At 36.1% G+C, this 18534-nt stretch overlaps 2 protein-coding genes across 8 annotated transcripts in view; both read left to right on the forward strand.

Moving 5' to 3' along the window:
- The window catches only part of LOC112868976 (E3 SUMO-protein ligase RanBP2), an 82704-nt gene extending 76064 nt beyond the window's left edge, over positions 1–6640 (forward strand). For both annotated transcript variants that reach the window (XM_086701483.1, XM_086701484.1), the window contains 4 exons: positions 3251–3396; positions 4067–4340; positions 4684–5018; positions 5411–6640. In XM_086701483.1, coding sequence (XP_086557609.1) covers positions 3251–3396; positions 4067–4340; positions 4684–5018; positions 5411–5716 — 1061 coding nt within the window. In that variant the 3' untranslated portion in view covers positions 5717–6640. The remainder of the gene's footprint in view (positions 1–3250; positions 3397–4066; positions 4341–4683; positions 5019–5410) is intronic.
- Positions 6641–7721: 1081 nt separating this feature from the next.
- CCDC138 (coiled-coil domain containing 138) overlaps positions 7722–18534 on the forward strand; it is a 147580-nt gene continuing 136767 nt past the window's right edge. For 3 of the 6 annotated variants that reach the window (XM_086701486.1, XM_086701489.1, XM_086701487.1), the window contains exons 1-4: positions 7724–8611; positions 10005–10062; positions 11520–11640; positions 13564–13691. In XM_086701486.1, coding sequence (XP_086557612.1) covers positions 8519–8611; positions 10005–10062; positions 11520–11640; positions 13564–13691 — 400 coding nt within the window. In that variant the 5' untranslated portion in view covers positions 7724–8518. Of the gene's footprint in view, positions 8639–10004; positions 10063–11519; positions 11641–13563; positions 13692–18534 lie in introns of all 6 variants that reach the window. The other 3 variants (XM_086701490.1, XM_086701491.1, XM_086701488.1) reach the window with 3 other exon arrangements.

The raw sequence follows: 18534 nt of genomic DNA on the forward strand, positions 1-18534 counted from the left end.
TTTTTCTATTTTTAGTCCATATTGGTATCATTTGCAGAAGATAATACATTTCTTGATTGTTTAGAGTTTATTGGCATATTATTTTCTCATTCTTATAATGTCTTTTACATATATGATTATAGTATCACCTAAATTGTTCTTAAACAAGATACTTGATTTGATTTGTAAATGAATTTTACTGAAGATATATACTTACGTGATTTATCTAGTTCAGAATAGCATTTTTTTTTTTCAAATACCTTTAGTTATGCAGAATAGCATTCTTTCCTCTCTCATGCTTACACTGGTTTACAGCATTCACCACTCAATGGAAACACATATAAAACTTTTGGAAATTACCGTCATGTTGTGTTGGAATTCATAACTTTACTGATGTCAAATTTTGTTATTTTTGTTTTAATGTATAGTAGCCTGAAGTCATAGGATAATACACAGTATAGTGGATACAATTATCCACAAAAAAAGTGTTAAATAAAAATTGATGTGTTAGGTTGCTTGTAATTCAGTGTACCTTTCAAAGTACTCTTGTCTGGACTATACAGTAAAGTGTAAAATAGGCAAGGCTCAGACCTCATGACATTTACTCCTCACCACCACTTGTCATTTTTTCAGTGAGATTATTCACCAAGCTCTTTGTTAAACTGCATTTCTTACTTTGTTTTGTTCTTAGATCTGACAGGAATTTATGCTGTCTTTTCAAAGAAGCAGCTTTTGGTTTTATCAGTTCTCCTTTTTTGTGTGGTTTTGATTTATTTTTAGATTTTTTTGTCACTTTAAGGTATTAGTTGTTTTTTTTTTTAATTTTTTTAATGTTTATTTTTGAGAGAGAGAAACAGAGTGTGAGTAGGGCAGGGGCAGAGAGAGAGGGAGACAGAATCTGAAGCAGGCTCCAGTCTCTGAGCTGTCAGCACAGAGCCCAACACAGAGCTCGAACCCACAGATTGTGAGATCATGACCTGAGATGAAGTTGGAAGCTTAATCGACTGAGCCACCCAGGTGCCCCTAAGTTATGTTTTTTTAAGAGGTCATAAATTTCACCAGAATGTGGGCATCATTTTTTTTTTTTTTTTACTTGTTTCTGGCATTGCATGGACCTTTCTCATCTTAAACTTTTTATTTAAATGTTTATTTTTGAGAGAGAGAGAGAGTGAGAGCACATGAGTGGGGGGAAGGTCAGACATAGAGGGAGACACAGAATCCAAAGCAGGCTCCAGGCTCTGAGCTGTCAGCACAGAGCCCGATGTGGGGCTCAAACCCAGAAAACCATGAGATCACGACCTGAGCCAGTGTCGGATGCTTAACTGACTGAGCCAACCCAGGTGCCCCTCTGATCTTAAACTTTTTGTTTTGGTTGTTTTCAAGCTCAGAGGAATCTTTTTTTCTCTTCTCTTGCAAATGTGGTGATTCCTTTTTTAAAAAAATCTGTTCATTTTGTGTTGTTGCCTTTTTTTTTTTTTAATTCATTTTCTTCCAGAAGTTCTATTCACATAGGTCTATCAATCATTCTGTCTGTTGTGTAATATTTAATATGGAAACTAAGGGAATAATAAGTTCCTATTTAGAGATTCCCTGTCTTTGTCAGTGATCACTATTTTATCATATTTCCTTCAGATTTTGTAATGTTTTCATTAAGCCTGGAAACAGTGGAAGCCTCCTAGGTACTATTACCTAGAACTGTTACTGTGAAATTAATACTGATTATTGACATGCATATCTTCATACTATTTTCTGTAAAATTCTTCCTCCTGGTCCCTTCAGATCAGTGGTTTTCAATTTTTGACTTCATACTCGAATTTCCTGGGAGATCTTTTCTTTTATAAATGCCTGTTATATTGGGCTTTGGCATTGGTATTTTACAAAAGCTCCTGTGTGATTCTAATAATGTACCCAACACTAGGAACCATTGCTTTAGAGGAATTTTGAAATTTTCTCCCATACCTCTCAAGGGTTTTTGGGGTAATTAAGCCTTTTTCTCTGCTTGGGAGTTCCTGAACCAGTTATTTTTGAGCCCCAAACCTATGTATCATCCTAGATCTTTGGTTATTATTCTGAGAAAGCCTCCACACAACCTGAGGTTGTGCTTTTCTAGTTTTCAGAGCATTCTTTTGCAATATTCAAGTTTTTTTTCTCCCCATTAAGTTGGGCTTAGAGTTATTGTTATAGATACTTATTTTGTGCTTTCTTCAAGGTGCTGAGTTACTTTTTATTTATTTTTTTTTTTTTAATTTTTTTTTTTTTTCAATGTTTATTTATTTTTGGGACAGAGAGAGACAGAGCATGAACGGGGGAGGGGCAGAGAGAGAGGGAGACACAGAATCGGAAACAGGCTCCAGGCTCCGAGCCATCAGCCCAGAGCCCGACGCGGGGCTCGAACTCACGGACCGCGAGATCGTGACCTGGCTGAAGTCGGACGCTTAACCGACTGCGCCACCCAGGCGCCCCCTGAGTTACTTTTTAAACGATGTGTGATATTTTTGCTTTCTTAAACATTTCTAGTACTGGATATAGAGTTTTCTAACACGATTTTATCAGCAAGCAATGAAGTGTTAAGAGGTGTTTCTTTCCTCTAAGGTAGGCTAAGCCATCTCGGTTGAGATGGGGATGAAGAAGTCATTTTCATCTACTCCAAAGTGTGAGGGAGAGTAACGTTCTTTTTTTTCTCTGCATGGGAACCAGGGAGGTCGTCAGCCCCAACAGGCTAGTTGGGAGTCCATGAGCTTCTCCCAGTGCTACCATCTATCACCTGGCCAAGAAATCTAAGCTGCAACTCTAGTTACTTCAGGGAGAAGTTGAGGTAGAGAAGTTTATAAACATGTGTTTATGCTGCTTTGGCTACTTTGGAAGTAGCAAATTTGGCCTCTGAGAGGATATTTTTAGATTCAAAAGTTACTTTTCTAATTTGATAAAATGTTCTATGAAATAACCTACCTTTGGAGCTGAGCTAAGTGTTCAAAATTCCAAGGTATGTACTTTTAAAACACTACTTCATTACTGAAAGTTCTTTTGTAGTTTAGTATCAAATTTTCCGAAAGCTCGATGATCTTATCTTTGTATCTCAAAGCACAAACAGTACTAAAGGTACAGTGTGCTCGCTCCCGGAGTTGAACTTGCTAGAATAATTTGCACCATGTTTACTAAAAGTATATGTCATATCATTAGAAATTATAGGGATTGATAAAGTAATGGGATGGGGGGTTAAAAGCTTATAAAATTAGATGCCACTATTTAAATATCCTAATTTATTCATCAGATAAAAATTTCCAGTGGGCAAATACTGGAGCAGCTGTGTTCGGAACACAGTCAACCAGTAAAGTTGGTGAAGATGAAGATGGTAGTGATGAAGAAGTAGTTCACAATGAAGATATCCATTTTGAACCAATAGTGTCATTACCAGAGGTAAATATTAAAGAATGGAACTCTTACTAACAATGTCACATTTTAAGTTTAAAACTTGACATAGCCTAGCTTTGACTTACAGAACTAGCTTTGTTTACATTTCTTCAGAATATTTACAATTTCAAATGGAAGCTCTTTATTACGTATTTTATATATATATATATATGTAAATCCTACATGAACCTGTTGGAAAGAACTAAATTTTTTCATAGGTCTTTAGAATATCACATTTGTTTTCATAACAAAATTCAGGTGGTAAAAAAGTATCCAATCTCATACTTGGCAAAAATCCTTTCAATAAAAAGTAAACCACATTTTCTGGACAGGAATGTTGTTTTAGGCAAATTACTTGGTCAGTTTTCAACCACAATGGTTAATATTTCTTTTGAAGAATACTTTTTGAAACCTTTACTGTCCTATAAAAGAATGTATTACTTTCCAGAAGGAGGAAGAATACTACATAAGGGAAAAATGTTCAATGACAAATCAGGTCTTTACTGCTCCATCCAAATCAGATGTATTCGTAGCCCTTGGATATTACTATTTATCTTGATACTATAGTTCAAATTCTGTTAATGTCATTACAAAGACAATGTCATGAGGAATTTGGATGTTTGGAATTTGTCATGGAATATGTCAAAAGCAGGAGCTTATTTATCTACTGCCATAGGTAGAAGTAAAATCTGGAGAAGAAGATGAAGAAATTTTATTTAAAGAGAGAGCCAAACTTTATAGATGGGATCGAGATGTTAGTCAGTGGAAGGAGCGAGGTGTTGGAGATATAAAGATACTGTGGCATACAATGAAGAATTACTATCGGATCCTAATGAGAAGAGACCAGGTTTTTAAAGTGTGTGCAAACCATGTTATCACCAAAACAATGGAATTAAAACCCTTGAATGTTTCAAACAATGCTTTAGTTTGGACTGCCTCAGATTATGCTGGTGAGTACATTCAATGCTACTTCTCACTTTTTGAATTTTTTTTTTTTTTTAAGTTTATTTTGAGAGAGGGAAAGCACAAGCGGGTGGGGGGCAGAGAGAGAGGGAGAGAGAGAATCCCAAGCAGGTTCCCCACTGATAGTGTGGAGCCTGAAGTGCGGCTCGAACTCAACGAACCGTGAAATCATGACCTGAGCTGAAACCAGGAGTCGGAAGTTTAACCGACTGGTCCACCCAGGTGCCCCCACTTTTTGAACTTTTTAAAAATACATAAAAAATATATAAGACAATTGTAACAGTGATTTTAACATTAAGGTCACTGTTTTGTTTTGTTGTTGTTGAACAGATGGAGAAGCCAAAGTGGAGCAGCTTGCAGTGAGATTTAAAACTAAAGAAATGGCTGAGTCTTTTAAGAAAAAATTTGAAGAATGTCAACAGAATTTATTGAAACTCCAGAAAGGACAAGTATCACTGACAGCAGAGTTATCGAAGGAGACAAATCCTGTGGTGTTTTTTGATGTTTGTGCAGATGATGAACCCCTTGGACGTATAACCATGGAGTTATTTTCAAACATTGTTCCTCATACTGCCGAGAACTTCAGAGCACTCTGCACTGGAGAGAAAGGCTTTGGCTTCAAAAACTCCATTTTTCACAGAGTAATTCCAGATTTTGTTTGCCAAGTAAGTATTTAATTGTATGTCACAACTGAAGTCTAGAAAAGGGAACCACACTAACTTAGGAAATTTGAGTGTTTCTCTTAAGTTTTTTAAGATTTCTTTAGCTTTTCTGTACATTAGTTGTTGTCACCACCCAATTTCCTGTCCCCACAAAAACTTTCAACCTGAAGTAGTTCAAATTTCTAATATCTTGAAACCTGCTGGAAATTGAGGATGGAAAAAAGACATTTTCATTTTTGTCTTTCAAAATTTTCTTATTTTTAAGAACTATGTTTCTTAGTTTTCAAACCACATTCTCAAAGAAGTTGGGTGTTTAGAATTTATCCTGTAGTGGTAGTTCTGTGTGTATTTTAATATTTTATTCAGGATTCCTATTAACTGAGATGTTTTTTCAGGGGGGAGATATCACCAAACATGATGGTACAGGAGGACGGTCCATCTATGGAGATAAATTTGAAGATGAAAATTTTGATGTCAGACATACTGGGCCTGGCTTACTATCAATGGCCAATCGAGGCCAGAACACCAATAATTCTCAATTTTATATAACACTGAAAAAAGCAGAACATTTGGACTTCAAGCATGTAGTATTTGGGTTTGTTAAGGATGGCATGGATACTGTGAAAAAGATCGAATCATTTGGCTCTCCTAAAGGGTCTGTTAGTCGAAGAATTAGTATCACAGAATGTGGACAGATATAAAATCATTGTTTTTCATAGTAAGTTTTACCTGTATAAACAGTTGAATTGAAGCTTAGCTGTTATGACAATATGGTAATTATGTTCAGCTTTTGAAAATGGACGTTTCCAGTGTACAAATGTAAAATTGCAGCTTATAGCTGTTGTCACTTTTTAATGTGTTATAATTGACCTTGCATGGTGTGAAATAAAAGTTTAAACACTGGTGTAAATCAGGTGTACTTGTGTTTATGTACTCCTGACATATCTGTATTAAAATGGAATAATATTAATCTTGTTAAAAGCAATAGACCTTCTCAAACTATTGAAGGATTATGATATATGCAATTTAATTTTACCTTTTAAGATATTGGACTTCCTGCATGGATAAACTTACCATTCGAATAAGGGACCACAACTTGGATACTTTTTATTTTAGATTTGAAATATATTTGGTAATTTTAACTGTTGGTGTGCTCATTTATGCATTGAGGCTCACTTTTGAATGGGTAAAGCCACAGAGGGTAGAGACTTAACCAAAGTGCTCTTCTATAATCCTTGCACCTCCTGTATAGTTAAATTAACTTTTAAGTAGAGTACCTTCTTTTCTTAAAATGATATGTAGTTTCCTGTGCCCTTTCAAAGGTATTAAATTAATTTTTACATTTTAAACAAGTTAAGTATGTCCTTAGTTTTTATTTTATTTTATTTTTTTTTTTAACTTTCCTGTCATCTTTCTACTACCTCAAACTGCAGCTTGGTTCTGATAGAACTTGAATTTTTCCTTGCAGTTATTGTGATAAAGTATGACTATTTTAAAAAGGTCTATACCATGTTCTTTGGTTAAAGATTTGCTTTATACTAGATTGTTGCAGTACTTTTCTCTGGTGAATTTTGTAGCAAAAATAAAGTGACAATTGTTAACAGCCATGACATTTAAAAAATTTATTACTTGTGCATCTAGTTGTTTGTTCATTCTAGAGCCAAAGTGAGGAGGACAGTTAAAGTTCTGTAAACTCAGACTGCCATATAATCTCCAGAGCTCCCAAAGGAAGTGATTTCTGTTCAAGTTTGATACACACTGAACATTTATTTGGAATAAATGTTCCAAATTTATTCCATTGGAATAAATGTTATTTTGGCTAATGACAAAAGTTAGGCAAACTGCTTAAAAGGCGGTGGGGTGGGGGTTGGGGAAAGGTATTCTCATCAGCCTATTCAATATAGAACTACAAAGAATGTAGTTAGAGCACAAAATTTTGTGTATTCCAGTTACCAACAGTGACCTTCCTATACCCTCCTGTGTTCTTCCCAGTGAAATAATTTCATTTTGTTTAGTGAAAGACAGTGGGAGTTTATTCCATTATTTGGGGATTTGGAAATAGGCTATCATAATACTTGTTCAACCACTAAAGGAGGAAGGGATGTCATGTGTGGTGTGTATGTGAGTAATGAGTGATGAAATACCATCACTAAATTCACTTGGCCACAAAGCCAGATAACGGAAATAAACCTACTCCAGTGTATCAGTTGAACTTAACCTGGACCTTAAAGACAACTATGGATGACATATATGCACATTTAATATTAAGAACTGGCTTCTTTGGAGACCTATGTAAGTAATATAAGTTGACATAAAGTGTGTTGTTTTTGAGCTGGAACCCTTTGACATTTTAGAATAAATTCCAAGTGAAGGCAAGTGTGCTTTAGAGATTATAGAAACCAGTTTTACACTATTTACTGTGCTATCATAAAGCATTAAAACAATGTATTAAGCTTTAAAAGCTAATAATACTTGGACCAAAAATTTGATTAAATGACATGTAAACTGACTTCCAGAATTAGTATTCCAAAAATGCTTACAAGTGGCTTGAGACATTAATGAGAAAGGACTGATTTCTCTTTATTTAATTGCTAATGCAGTATAAATCCACACTAAGATGTACTCCCCCCCCCCCAAACTGGTTCGATTTTATATTGTCCCATTAAAAATCTGCTTAAAATAGAATATAAAAATGTTCATTATTTGTACACTAATATTTGATGGCAGAGAGTATTGGTTTAAATAATTTTCAGATAATACTTTAGTAAGATGATCTTGTAAAACTTTGGCATTTAAAAAACTAAAGATAATCCAGAGAATCTAGGATTTGTTAGTCCAGACATGCTGTTGAACATCATCGAGAACCCAAGCAGGCTACGCAAAGCCTGATGAGAGACTCAAACCACCAGATCATAACCTGAGCCAAAATCCAGAGTTGGATGCTTAACTGACTGAGCCATCCTGGCACCCTGAAAGCTGTATCTCCTTACCTGACGCCATGGTGGGGGTGGTGCCTGAGGCCAAGCCTGAGTTCCCTCTCTTGAGGGGCCACATCAGCTAAGGTGTAACTGCTGTGAACAACCCTGCTTTTTTTGGTGCCTTGGATACGAGGGAGGAAAACTTAAGTTAACAAAATTGTAAGAGAAGACAAAACACCATCAGTCAAAATAACAGTGGTGAAGGAATTAGTCATTAAAATATTCGGCAGGAAAAACATTTGTACCGCCAGGACGTTTTTAACATAGTACAGAGAGCCAGACCAAGGGGCCCTAACACGCGCGCCTCTGTCGCTGTCGCCTGCGGCGGAGCGTGGGTCCCACCATAGTGAAAGCGCCCCGGGACGGGTCGAACTACGAGCGCTTCGGCGTAGCTGTTGACCCCCGAGAGGCGGAGCGTGCCGAGCGTCGTGACGCAGTTCCGTTGCGCGAGATTCGACCCTGCGCGTCCGGCCGCGGTGGGTTTGAACGCTGTTCCCGGGGAAACAACGGCGGACTTGGTGCACCATGGAACCGAGGGTAGTGAAGCCGCCGGGGCAGGATTTGGTAGTAGAGCGTCTGAAAAGCCTCTACGGACTAGGGGCCAGGCACCTCGCCGAGGTGAGGCTTCGCCCTTTCCTCGGCCTTGTCCCTGGGCCCGCGGGCCGGTTTCTGCCGGTGTGAAGCGGCCTGCCGGGCAGCTAGCTGCGCCAGAGGCCTCGGGGCCGCTGTTCAGAAGGACCCTGGGGGAGGGAGCCACTCTCCGGGGCTCGAGCAGCTCCGCCAGAACCAGGGTTAGCGAAACGTAGCTGCGGGGGCAGAAGTCATTTGTGGCCACAGATGCACCATATGTGGGAAAAACACATTTTATATAAAAAAGTTCTTCACTGTAAATTCTTGAAGGTTTATGTTACTACAGGCATAGCATGACACTGTTGAAAGTGTATCTGAACTTTTATTTACAGTGACTTGAGCGGAGTTCGAAAAGCGATTTTAATTTATTTAAAAACTTTCCTATTTTGAAAAAAAAATCCAAATTTAAAGTTGCAGGAATATACAAGGAACTCTTGAGCATTTCGCATGGATTTGCCATTGGTTAACATTTCGCCACATTTGCGTTACTATTAATCTTCGTATTTTTGACTCCCTACACACATTTTTTTCCTTTTAACTAAGGATAATTTGCCGGTGCTGTGACACTTTTACCCCCAAATATAAATACTTAAATGTATTTTCTAGGAATAAGAATATTCTCTTATATTTGCAGTAACAAATTGAGGAAGCTGACCATTTATACAATAATATGTAACATATAGTTCGTATTCAGATTTCACCAATTATCTCAATAATGTCCTTTATACATTTTTTTCGCTCTGGTGCAGATACAGTCTAAAGATGAGCATTGCATTTGGTCTGTTTTTTGTTTTTGTTTTGTTTTGTTTTAATCTGGAACAGGTTCTTAAGCCCATGTCTTTTATAATGTTGATATTTTATTTTATTTTTTTAGTGAGAGAGACCGGGAGCTAGAGAGTGGGCAGAGGGAGAGTCTTAAGCAGGCTCCAAGCTCAGTGTGGAGCCCAACACCAGGCTTGATCCCTGGGATCATGACTTGAGTGGAAATCAAGAGTAGGTTGCTCAACCAACTGAGCCACCCAGGCATCCCTAATGTTGCTATTTTTGAAGAGTACAGGATAACTGTGTATTGGACTGTCCCTTAACTGGAGTTTCTCTGATGGCTGTTCCTCGTGACTATCTGGTTATGCATTTTTGGCAGGAATACTACAGGGAGTGATGTGTGGGTTGCACTTGTTCATTAGGAGACTTGCAATGTTGCTTTGTCCTGTTATTCCGGATATTAATTTTAACCAGTTGGTTAAGGTAGTGTCTACAAGATTTGTCCACTGTAACCTTTGTAATTAACCCTTGTACTTAGTACATAATTGGTGGGGAACTCTTTTTTGAGACTGTAGATTGATTCTTAATATACAAATTAAATATATCTTTTTTTTTTAAGTATGATTTTTCAAATTTTGATCAGGCTAAGTGGAAGAGAAGATCTCTAACCTCCCCAGGTAAGCTGATAGAGTATTTTGTATACTTGGGGGTTTTAACAAATTTAATTTAAGAGAAAACATTAAAAAAAAAATGTTTAGATTTAAGACTAAGTGCCAGATATCTTGTGATATTAAGCTTTCTTCAATCGGGTAACAAACTAATAGTAACCAAGATTTTGTGGGTAAATGTAAGATGTCTTTAAATCTAATTGAATTAATTTTTTTGGTGTTTCAATTACAATTTTTTTTTTTTTTTTTTTTTTTTTTTGCCTTTAGAAATTGGGTAAAGTATGTGGGGTAAAGAAAACTGCTTTCTTTTTAAGGCATAGACTTTCCAAGTTACTGAGATAATAATTGTTGCACTGGAAGAATTTATCAAATGTACTTGATAAAGATAATTATATTGTGGGATTGGGTGCATTGGAACATTATGTGGCAATCTGGAAGTAATGTATAACTAACCATTAGTCTTTTGATTTGTTGATACTTCTTTGGTGATGTTTTTACAAGTAAGTACAATCGTTGAATTTTGAGGTGATTGCAACAAAAACAGTATCTTTAAAAGTTTTGTCAGAGTAGATTAGAGAATTTCATTTTTTTCCAAGTTTATTTCATTTTGAAATTTTGTAAACACTCTTGAAACATTTCTTCAGTGTGAAAAAAAAGACCCAGTTATTACTGAGTCTAGTATCTAAAAAATATCTTAAAATTGTATTTTAGTTTGAAATTTAGCCTAAAATTTCCAGCTTTCTAAAATGTAACAAAAAGTATAGCTCATTTAATTTCTGATGGGGTAAAAATGCATATTAGACAAAGGTGCATACATTTAAAAATATTTATAGGGATTCCTGGTTGGCTCAGTCAGTAGGGCATGTGACTCCCGATCTTGGGGTTGTAAGTCTGAGCCTCACATTGGCTGTGGAGATTACTTAAAAATAAAACCTTAAGGAAAAAAAAATTCTAAATTTCTTATCAGAGAAGCTCTCTTTGCCTTTTAGTCTCTGAATTTGGATACAGGCTAACAATCTGTTAAATGTTGAATGTTTAAAATATATAAAATTAAAAAATAAAATGTTTAATGTTTGAGACTGATGAAATATCATGATTAGGTAGGAAGAAGGCTGAATTCTGAATTTTAATCTTTCCACTTGCTGGTTCTGTTACTTAGATAACTTCACTAACTTCTCTGGTCCTTAGACTTACCACCATTAGAATAGGGTTAAAGGCACCAATTCTGCTTACTTCAGAGTAAGCTAGCTGTTGCTAGGATCAAATAAGGTAATAAACGAAAGAGCATTTTGTAATCAGTAAAGTGCCATATTAATACAAGGCTTGATGCCTGTTTTCTGAAGTTTGCGTTACAGAGATATACACATAAGAAATCATTAGATAATTTTGCCATCTTACCTTAGAAGCCTAGAATGAGATTAGTATCTGATTTTAGTAATCTCTGCTTTTTTCTCTTTTGTTAACAGATGATTTGGATATCTTCTCATCTGGTGATAAAGTTGGTTCATCATTAAGATGTTATTCCGATGAAAGAAAGCATTGCACAATGCCACTTTGTAGTTCATTCAAACAGTTAAATGTGAATTGGTAAAGTACCCTGAATCCTTACTGTTGCTATCCCCTCAGTGTCTAAAAAACTGGGAGATTAAAGAGTGGTTTGTTTATGTCTTTGCCTTTTTTTTTTTTTTTTTTTGAGGAAGTAACAAGCAGTCTGGAGCTTGCTGACTGGTTATAGAGACTGATTTATTTTTACTGAGATCTTTGTTATAAAAGCATGAACCTAGCGTTCATTACATTTGGTAGTATAATGGAAAGTTATTTACACAGTACAAAACGTGAAGTTATTTTTATGGTTATTCATCCAGGACCCAAATGAACACCATATTCCCTTTCTTTCTTTCTTTCCTTTTTTTTTTTAAAGGATGTAGGATAAAAATGAATGCAGGTTTGTTGGGCAGTGATGTTTAACACCACATTCATTGTCTACTAGGGTGGTAAGCTTTATTTTAGGTAGTTGAGAGAAAGAGATGGAAGAAACCGGTCTGGTGAGTTGGTAACTACAAAATATGCATGATAGATTGTTGGTCTGTGAGGGGTAAATAGTTTTGTAGAGGAGATTGTACTGTGTGAGTGAAATCAGTATAAAAACAGTGGAAGCTAAGATGAAATAAAGTTCTAACTTAGGTGTTATTAAAAGCCAGAAATACATGGCAGAAGAAAGTGCTGTGGGTATCAACATTTTGAAATAATGTTAAACCATAAAGATGTATACATACACAAAATGAAATGTTGAGATAATTGTGGGGAGAGGAAGAGTTAACTATGCCTAAAATATACATATAATATTAATGTAATTGATATTTGAGAGCTTGAATATTTTATATAATTGCTTCTTTCTCTGCTTAAATGATTTAATCCATATAAAGCACTTAGAACGGTGTTTAGTACATAGAAAAGCACTCAAAGTGCTATTACTGTTGTTATTACTGTTTAATTTGGCATTCACAAAGTAGCATCGTTAATCTAGATTTAAGATTTGGACATGAGGTAGATTGAATATAGAGTAAGGAAAGTAAAAAATTGTTTTCAGATTATGAATTTCTGGAAATTATTTTCTTATATTTAACTGATAGTTTTGTCATTTTTTGTTTTTATAAATAATCTGGGTATAATTTCCAGTTATAATTTGAAGCCTTTGAACTATGAAAGTTTTTATAACATTAGATAGTTTTTTCACAATCCCTAGTTATTATCTAATCTGGAATTATAGTACTGTCCAGCACAAGTAGCCACAAGCCACATGAGGCTATTGAGTACTTGAAATGCTGTAAGTACAAAATACACACCGGATTTCAAAGATGGATAAAGAATGCAAAATATCTTAATAATTTTTATATTGATTATATGTTAATAATCTTTTAGATATACTGGGTTAAATATAATACATAGTTAAAATGTTATGTCTTTTTATGTTTTTAGTATGACTACTAGGGAATTTTAAATTATCTTATGTGATTGACTTATATTCCTTTGAACAGCACTGCTCTAGAAATTTCAACTTTGAGATCATGTTTTTGGAGAAAACACCTGAGATTCTAGTTCTGCTTTACCTTACTAGTTATGTCACCTGTCCATTATTTAAATTCTTTAGGGTTTGGTTTCTTCCTGTTAGACATTACATTTTTTTTAGCTAAAATTATAGCTGACATTACCTGTTATAGTGACCTCACAGAAATTAGGAATCAAAGGAAAGAGATTGGCAGTTGTAGAACATTCTATAGGTATATGTTATTTTAAATTGTGCCCATTTGAATATGTAGAAAGATGTTTGTAGTGAGTTTTTAGACCATTGGCTGTTATTTTTCATATTTTTATGTTTTCCACTTTAAAATGTTTACTTGTTACTTTTTTTCAATTTTTGTGCTGTTAATATTTGGAAAGCACTTTTATCTTTTTTAAATACTGTAGAAAACTTCCAGAATGCTGTGATAGAATTTTTTATTTTTAAAGCCTAGATGATGAACTGGATTCTTTTCAAGATTTGAAGCAAAAAGAAGCAAAAGAAGACTTAATTGAAAATGATTATGGGGTTAGTACCTCCAAGATAACCAAGCAGTCTTTTAAAGACATAGAAAAAGGTAAAAGATATACTCATTTTAGAACAGTCATTTCTTTCATTCTTTTTTTTTTTTTAATGTTTTATTTATTTTTGAGAGAGAGACAGACAGAGAGGGAGAGAGCACGAGCCAGAGAGGGATACAGAGAGAGGGAAACACAGAATTCGAAGCAGATTCCAGGCTCTGATCTGTCAGCTATCCACCTGTGAGATCATGCTCTGAGCCAAAGTTGGACACTCAACCAACTGAGCCATCCAGGTGCCCCTAGAACAGTCATTTAAAAAGTAGCTTTGTTAAGTAGAGCACATAAAGCTTATCCTGTAGTAATAACACTGGTTCTCTGTATATTTCTGTGATCTTGCATTTGTGTAAGCCATGAGGCAGTAATTGTGCTTATTGTTAAACTAAAGATGAGAAAGATAAACTTCATTATTTTCCAGTAGTATTCCCATACTCTCAAAACTTACCAAAATAATTAACATACTGTGTAGTATTGATTTTAGGAGTAGAATTTAGTGATTCATCACTTATACACAACGCCCAGTGCCCATCTCAACAAGTGCCCTCCTTAGTACACATTATTTAGCACAACCCCTTGCCCCACCTCCCCTCCAGCAACTCTTAGTTTCATCTGTGTATTTAACAGTCTCTTATGGTTTGCCGCCTTTTCGTTTTTATCTTATTTTTCCTTTCCTTCCCCTATGCGCATCTGTTTTGTTTCTTAAATTCCACACATGAGTGAAATCATAACGATATTTATCTTTCTCTGACTGGTAATTCTCTTAGCATAATATACTCTAGTTTCATCCATATCGTTGCAAATGGCAAGGTTTCATTCTTTTAGATCACTGAGTAGTATTCCATTAGATAGATAGATAGTTATAATCTGTATATATAGATATAATCTTTATCCATTCATCAGTCGATGGACATTTGGGCTATTTCCATATTTTGACTCTTGTTGATAGTGCTGTTATAAACATTGAGATTCATGTGCTTCTTTGAATCAGCATTCCTGTATCCTTTGAATAAATACCTAGTAGTGCAATCGCTTGGTCATAGGGTAGTTCTGTTTTAATTTTTTTTTTTTCAGTATATGAAGTTTATTGTCAAATTGGTTTCCATACAACACCCAGTGCTCATCCCAAAAGGTGCCTTCCTCAATACCCATCACCGACCCTCCCATCCCTCCCACTCCCCATCAACCCTCAGTTTGTTCTCAGTTTATAAGAGTCTCTTATACTTTGGCTCTCCCACTCTAACCTCTTTTCTTTTTTTTTTTCTTCCTTTCCCCCATGGGTTTCTGTTAAGTTTCTCAGGATCCACATAAGAGTGAAAACATATGGTATCTGTCTTTCTCTGTATGGCTCATTTTACTTAGCATAACACTCTCCAGTTCCATCCACATTGCTATAAAGGGCCATATTTCATTCTTTCTCATTCCCACGTAGTACTCCATTGTGTATATAAACCACAATTTCTTTATCCATTCATCAGTTGATGGACATTTAGGCTCTTTCCACAATTTGGCTATTGAGAGTGCTGCTATAAACATTGGGGTACAAGCGCCCCTATGCATCAGTACTCCTGTATCCCTTGGGCAAATTCCTAGCAGTGCTATTGCTGGGTCATAGGGTAGGTCTATTTTTAATTTTTTGAGGAACATCCACACTGTTTTCCAGAGCGGCTGTACCAATTTGCATTCCCACCAACAGTGCAAGAGGGTTCCCATTTCTCCACATCCTCTCCAGCATCTATAGTCTCCTGATTTGTTCATTTTGGCCTCTCTGACTGGTGTGAGGTGATATCTGAGTGTGGTTTTGATTTGTATTTCCCTGATGAGGGACGACGTTGAGCATCTGTTCATGTGCCTGTTGGCCATCCGGATGTCTTCTTTAGAGAAGTGTCTATTCATGTTTTCTGCCCATTTCTTCACTGGGTTATTTGTTTTTCGGGTGTGGAGTTTGGTGAGCTCTTTATAGATTTTGGATACTAGCCCTTTGTCTGATATGTCATTTGCAAATATCTTTTCCCATTCCGTTGGTTGCCTTTTAGTTTTGTTGGTTCCTTTGCTGTGCAGAAGCTTTTTATCTTCATAAGGTCCCAGTAGTTCATTTTTGCTTTTAATTCCCTTGCCTTTGGAGATGTGTCAAGGAAGGAATTGCTACGGCTGAGGTCAGAGAGGTCTTTTCCTGCTTTGTCCTCTAAGGTTTTGATGGTTTCCTGTCTCACATTCAGGTCCTTTATCCATTTTGAGTTTATTTTTGTGAATGGTGTGAGAAAGTGGTCTAGTTTCAACCTTCTGCATGTTGCTGTCCAGTTCTCCCAGCACCATTTGTTAAAGAGACTGTCTTTTTTCCATCGGATGTTCTTTCCTGCTTTGTCAAAGATTAGTTGGCCATGCTTTTGTGGGTCTAGTTCTGGGGTTTCTATTCTATTCCATTGGTCTATGTGTCTGTTTTTGTGCCAATACCATGCTGTCTTGATGATGACAGCTTTGTAGTAGAGGCTAAAGTCTGGGATTGTGATGCCTCCTGCTTTGGTCTTCATCTTCAAAATTACTTTGGCTATTCGGGGCCTTTTGTGGTTCCATATGAATTTTAGGATTGCTTGTTGTAGTTTCGAGAAGAATGCTGGTGCAATTTTGATTGGGATTGCATTGAATGTGTAGATAGCTTTGGGTAGTATTGACATTTTGACAATTTTTATTCTTCCAGTCCATGAGCATGGAATGTTTTTCCATTTCTTTATATCTCCTTCAATTTCCTTCATAAGCTTTCTATAGTTTTCAGCATACAGATCTTTTACATCTTTGGTTAGATTTATCCCCAGGTATTTTATGCTTCTTGGTGTAATTGTGAATGGGATCAGTTTCTTTATTTGTCTTTCTGTTGCTTCATTATTAGTGTATAAGAATGCAACTGATTTCTGTACATTGATTTTGTATCCTGCAACTTTGCTGAATTCATGTATCAGTTCTAGCAGACTTCTGGTGGATTTTCCATGTATAATGAAAATCCATCAGATTTTCCATGTGTAATATCATGTCATCTGCAAAAAGTGAAAGCTTGACTTCATCTTTGCCAATTTTGATGCCTTTGATTTCCTTTTGTTGTCTGATTGCTGATGCTAGCACTTCCAACTCTATGTTAAACAACAGCGGTGAGAGTGGACATCCCTGTTGTGTTCCTGATCTCAGGGAAAAAGCTCTGAGTTTTTCCCCATTGAGGATGATGTTAGCTGTGGGCTTTTCGTAAATGGCTTTTATGATGTTTAAGTATGTTTCTTCTATCCTGACTTTCTGAAGGGTTTTTATTAAGAAGGTTGCTGAATTTGTCAAATGCCTTTTCTGCATCAGTTGACAGGATCATAATGTTCTTTTATTAATGTGATGTATCACGTTGATTGATTTGCAAATGTTGAACCAGCCCTGCAGCCCAGGAATGAATCCCACTTGATCATGGTGAATAATTCTTTTTATATGCTGTTGAATTCGATTTGCTAGTATCTTACTGAGAATTTTTGCATCCATATTCATCAGGGATATTGGCCTGTAGTTCTCTTTTTTTACCGGGTCTCTGTCTGGTTTAGGAATCAAAGTAATACTGGCTTCATAGAATGAGTCTGAAAGTTTTCCTTCCCTTTCTATTTTTTGGAATAGCTTGAGAAGGATAGGTATTATGTCTCTTTTAAACGTCTGGTAGAACTCCCCTGGGAAGCCATCTGGTCCAGGACTCTTACTTGTTGGGAGATTTTTGATGACTGATTCAATTTCTTCACTGGTTATGGGTCTGTTCAAGCTTTCTCTTTCCTCCTGATTGAGTTTTGGAAGTGTGTGGGTGTTTAGGAATTTGTCCATTTCTTCCAGGTTGTCCAGTTTGTTGGCATATAATTTTTCATAGTATTCCCTGATAATTGTTTGTATCTCTGAGGGATTGGTTGTAATCATTCCATTTTCATTCCTGATTTTATCTATTTGGGTCATCTCCCTTTTCTTTTTGAGAAGCCTGGCTAGAGGTTTGTCAATTTTGTGTATTTTTTCAAAAAACCAACTCTTGGTTTCGTTGATCTGCTCTACCGTTTTTTTAGATTCTATATTGTTTATTTCTGCTCTGCTTTATTATTTCTCTTCTTCTGCTGGGTTTAGGCTGTCTTTGCTGTTCTGCTTCTAGTTCCTTTAGGTGTGCTGTTAGATTTTGTATTTGGGATTTTTCTTGTTTCTTGAGATAGGCCTGGATTGCAATGTATTTTCCTCTCAGGACTGCCTTTGCTGCATCCCTAAGCGTTTGGATTGTTGTATTTTCATTTTCGTTTGTTTCCATATATTTTTTAATTTCTTCTCTAATTGCCTGGTTGACCCACTCATTCTTTAGTAGGGTATTCTTTAACCTCCATGCTTTTGGAGGTTTTCCAGACTTTTTCCTGTGTTGATTTCAAGCTTCATAGCATTGTGGTCTGAAAGTATGCATGGTATGATCTCAATTCTTGTAAACTTATGAAGGGCTGTTTTGTGACCCAGTATATGATCTATCTTGGAGAATGTATCATGTGCACTCGAGAAGAAAGTATATTCTGTTGCTTTGGGATGCAGAGTTCTAAATATATCTGTCAAGTCCATCTGATCCAATGTATCATTCACTCGTTTCTTTATTGACCGTGTGTCTAGATGATCTATCCATTGCTATAAGTGGAGTATTAAAGTCCCCTGCAATTACCACATTCTTGTCAATAAGGTTGCTTATGTTTGTGAGTAATTGTTTTATATATTTGGGGGCTTCCGTATCAGCGCATAGACATTTATAATTGTTAGCTCTTCCTGATGGATAGGCCCTGTAATTATTATATAATGCCCTTCTTCATCTCC

Source organism: Puma concolor, chromosome A3, assembly GCF_028749965.1.
Source record: "Puma concolor isolate L17-30 chromosome A3, mPumCon1.1.hap2, whole genome shotgun sequence".
Lineage (NCBI taxonomy): Eukaryota > Metazoa > Chordata > Mammalia > Carnivora > Felidae > Puma > Puma concolor.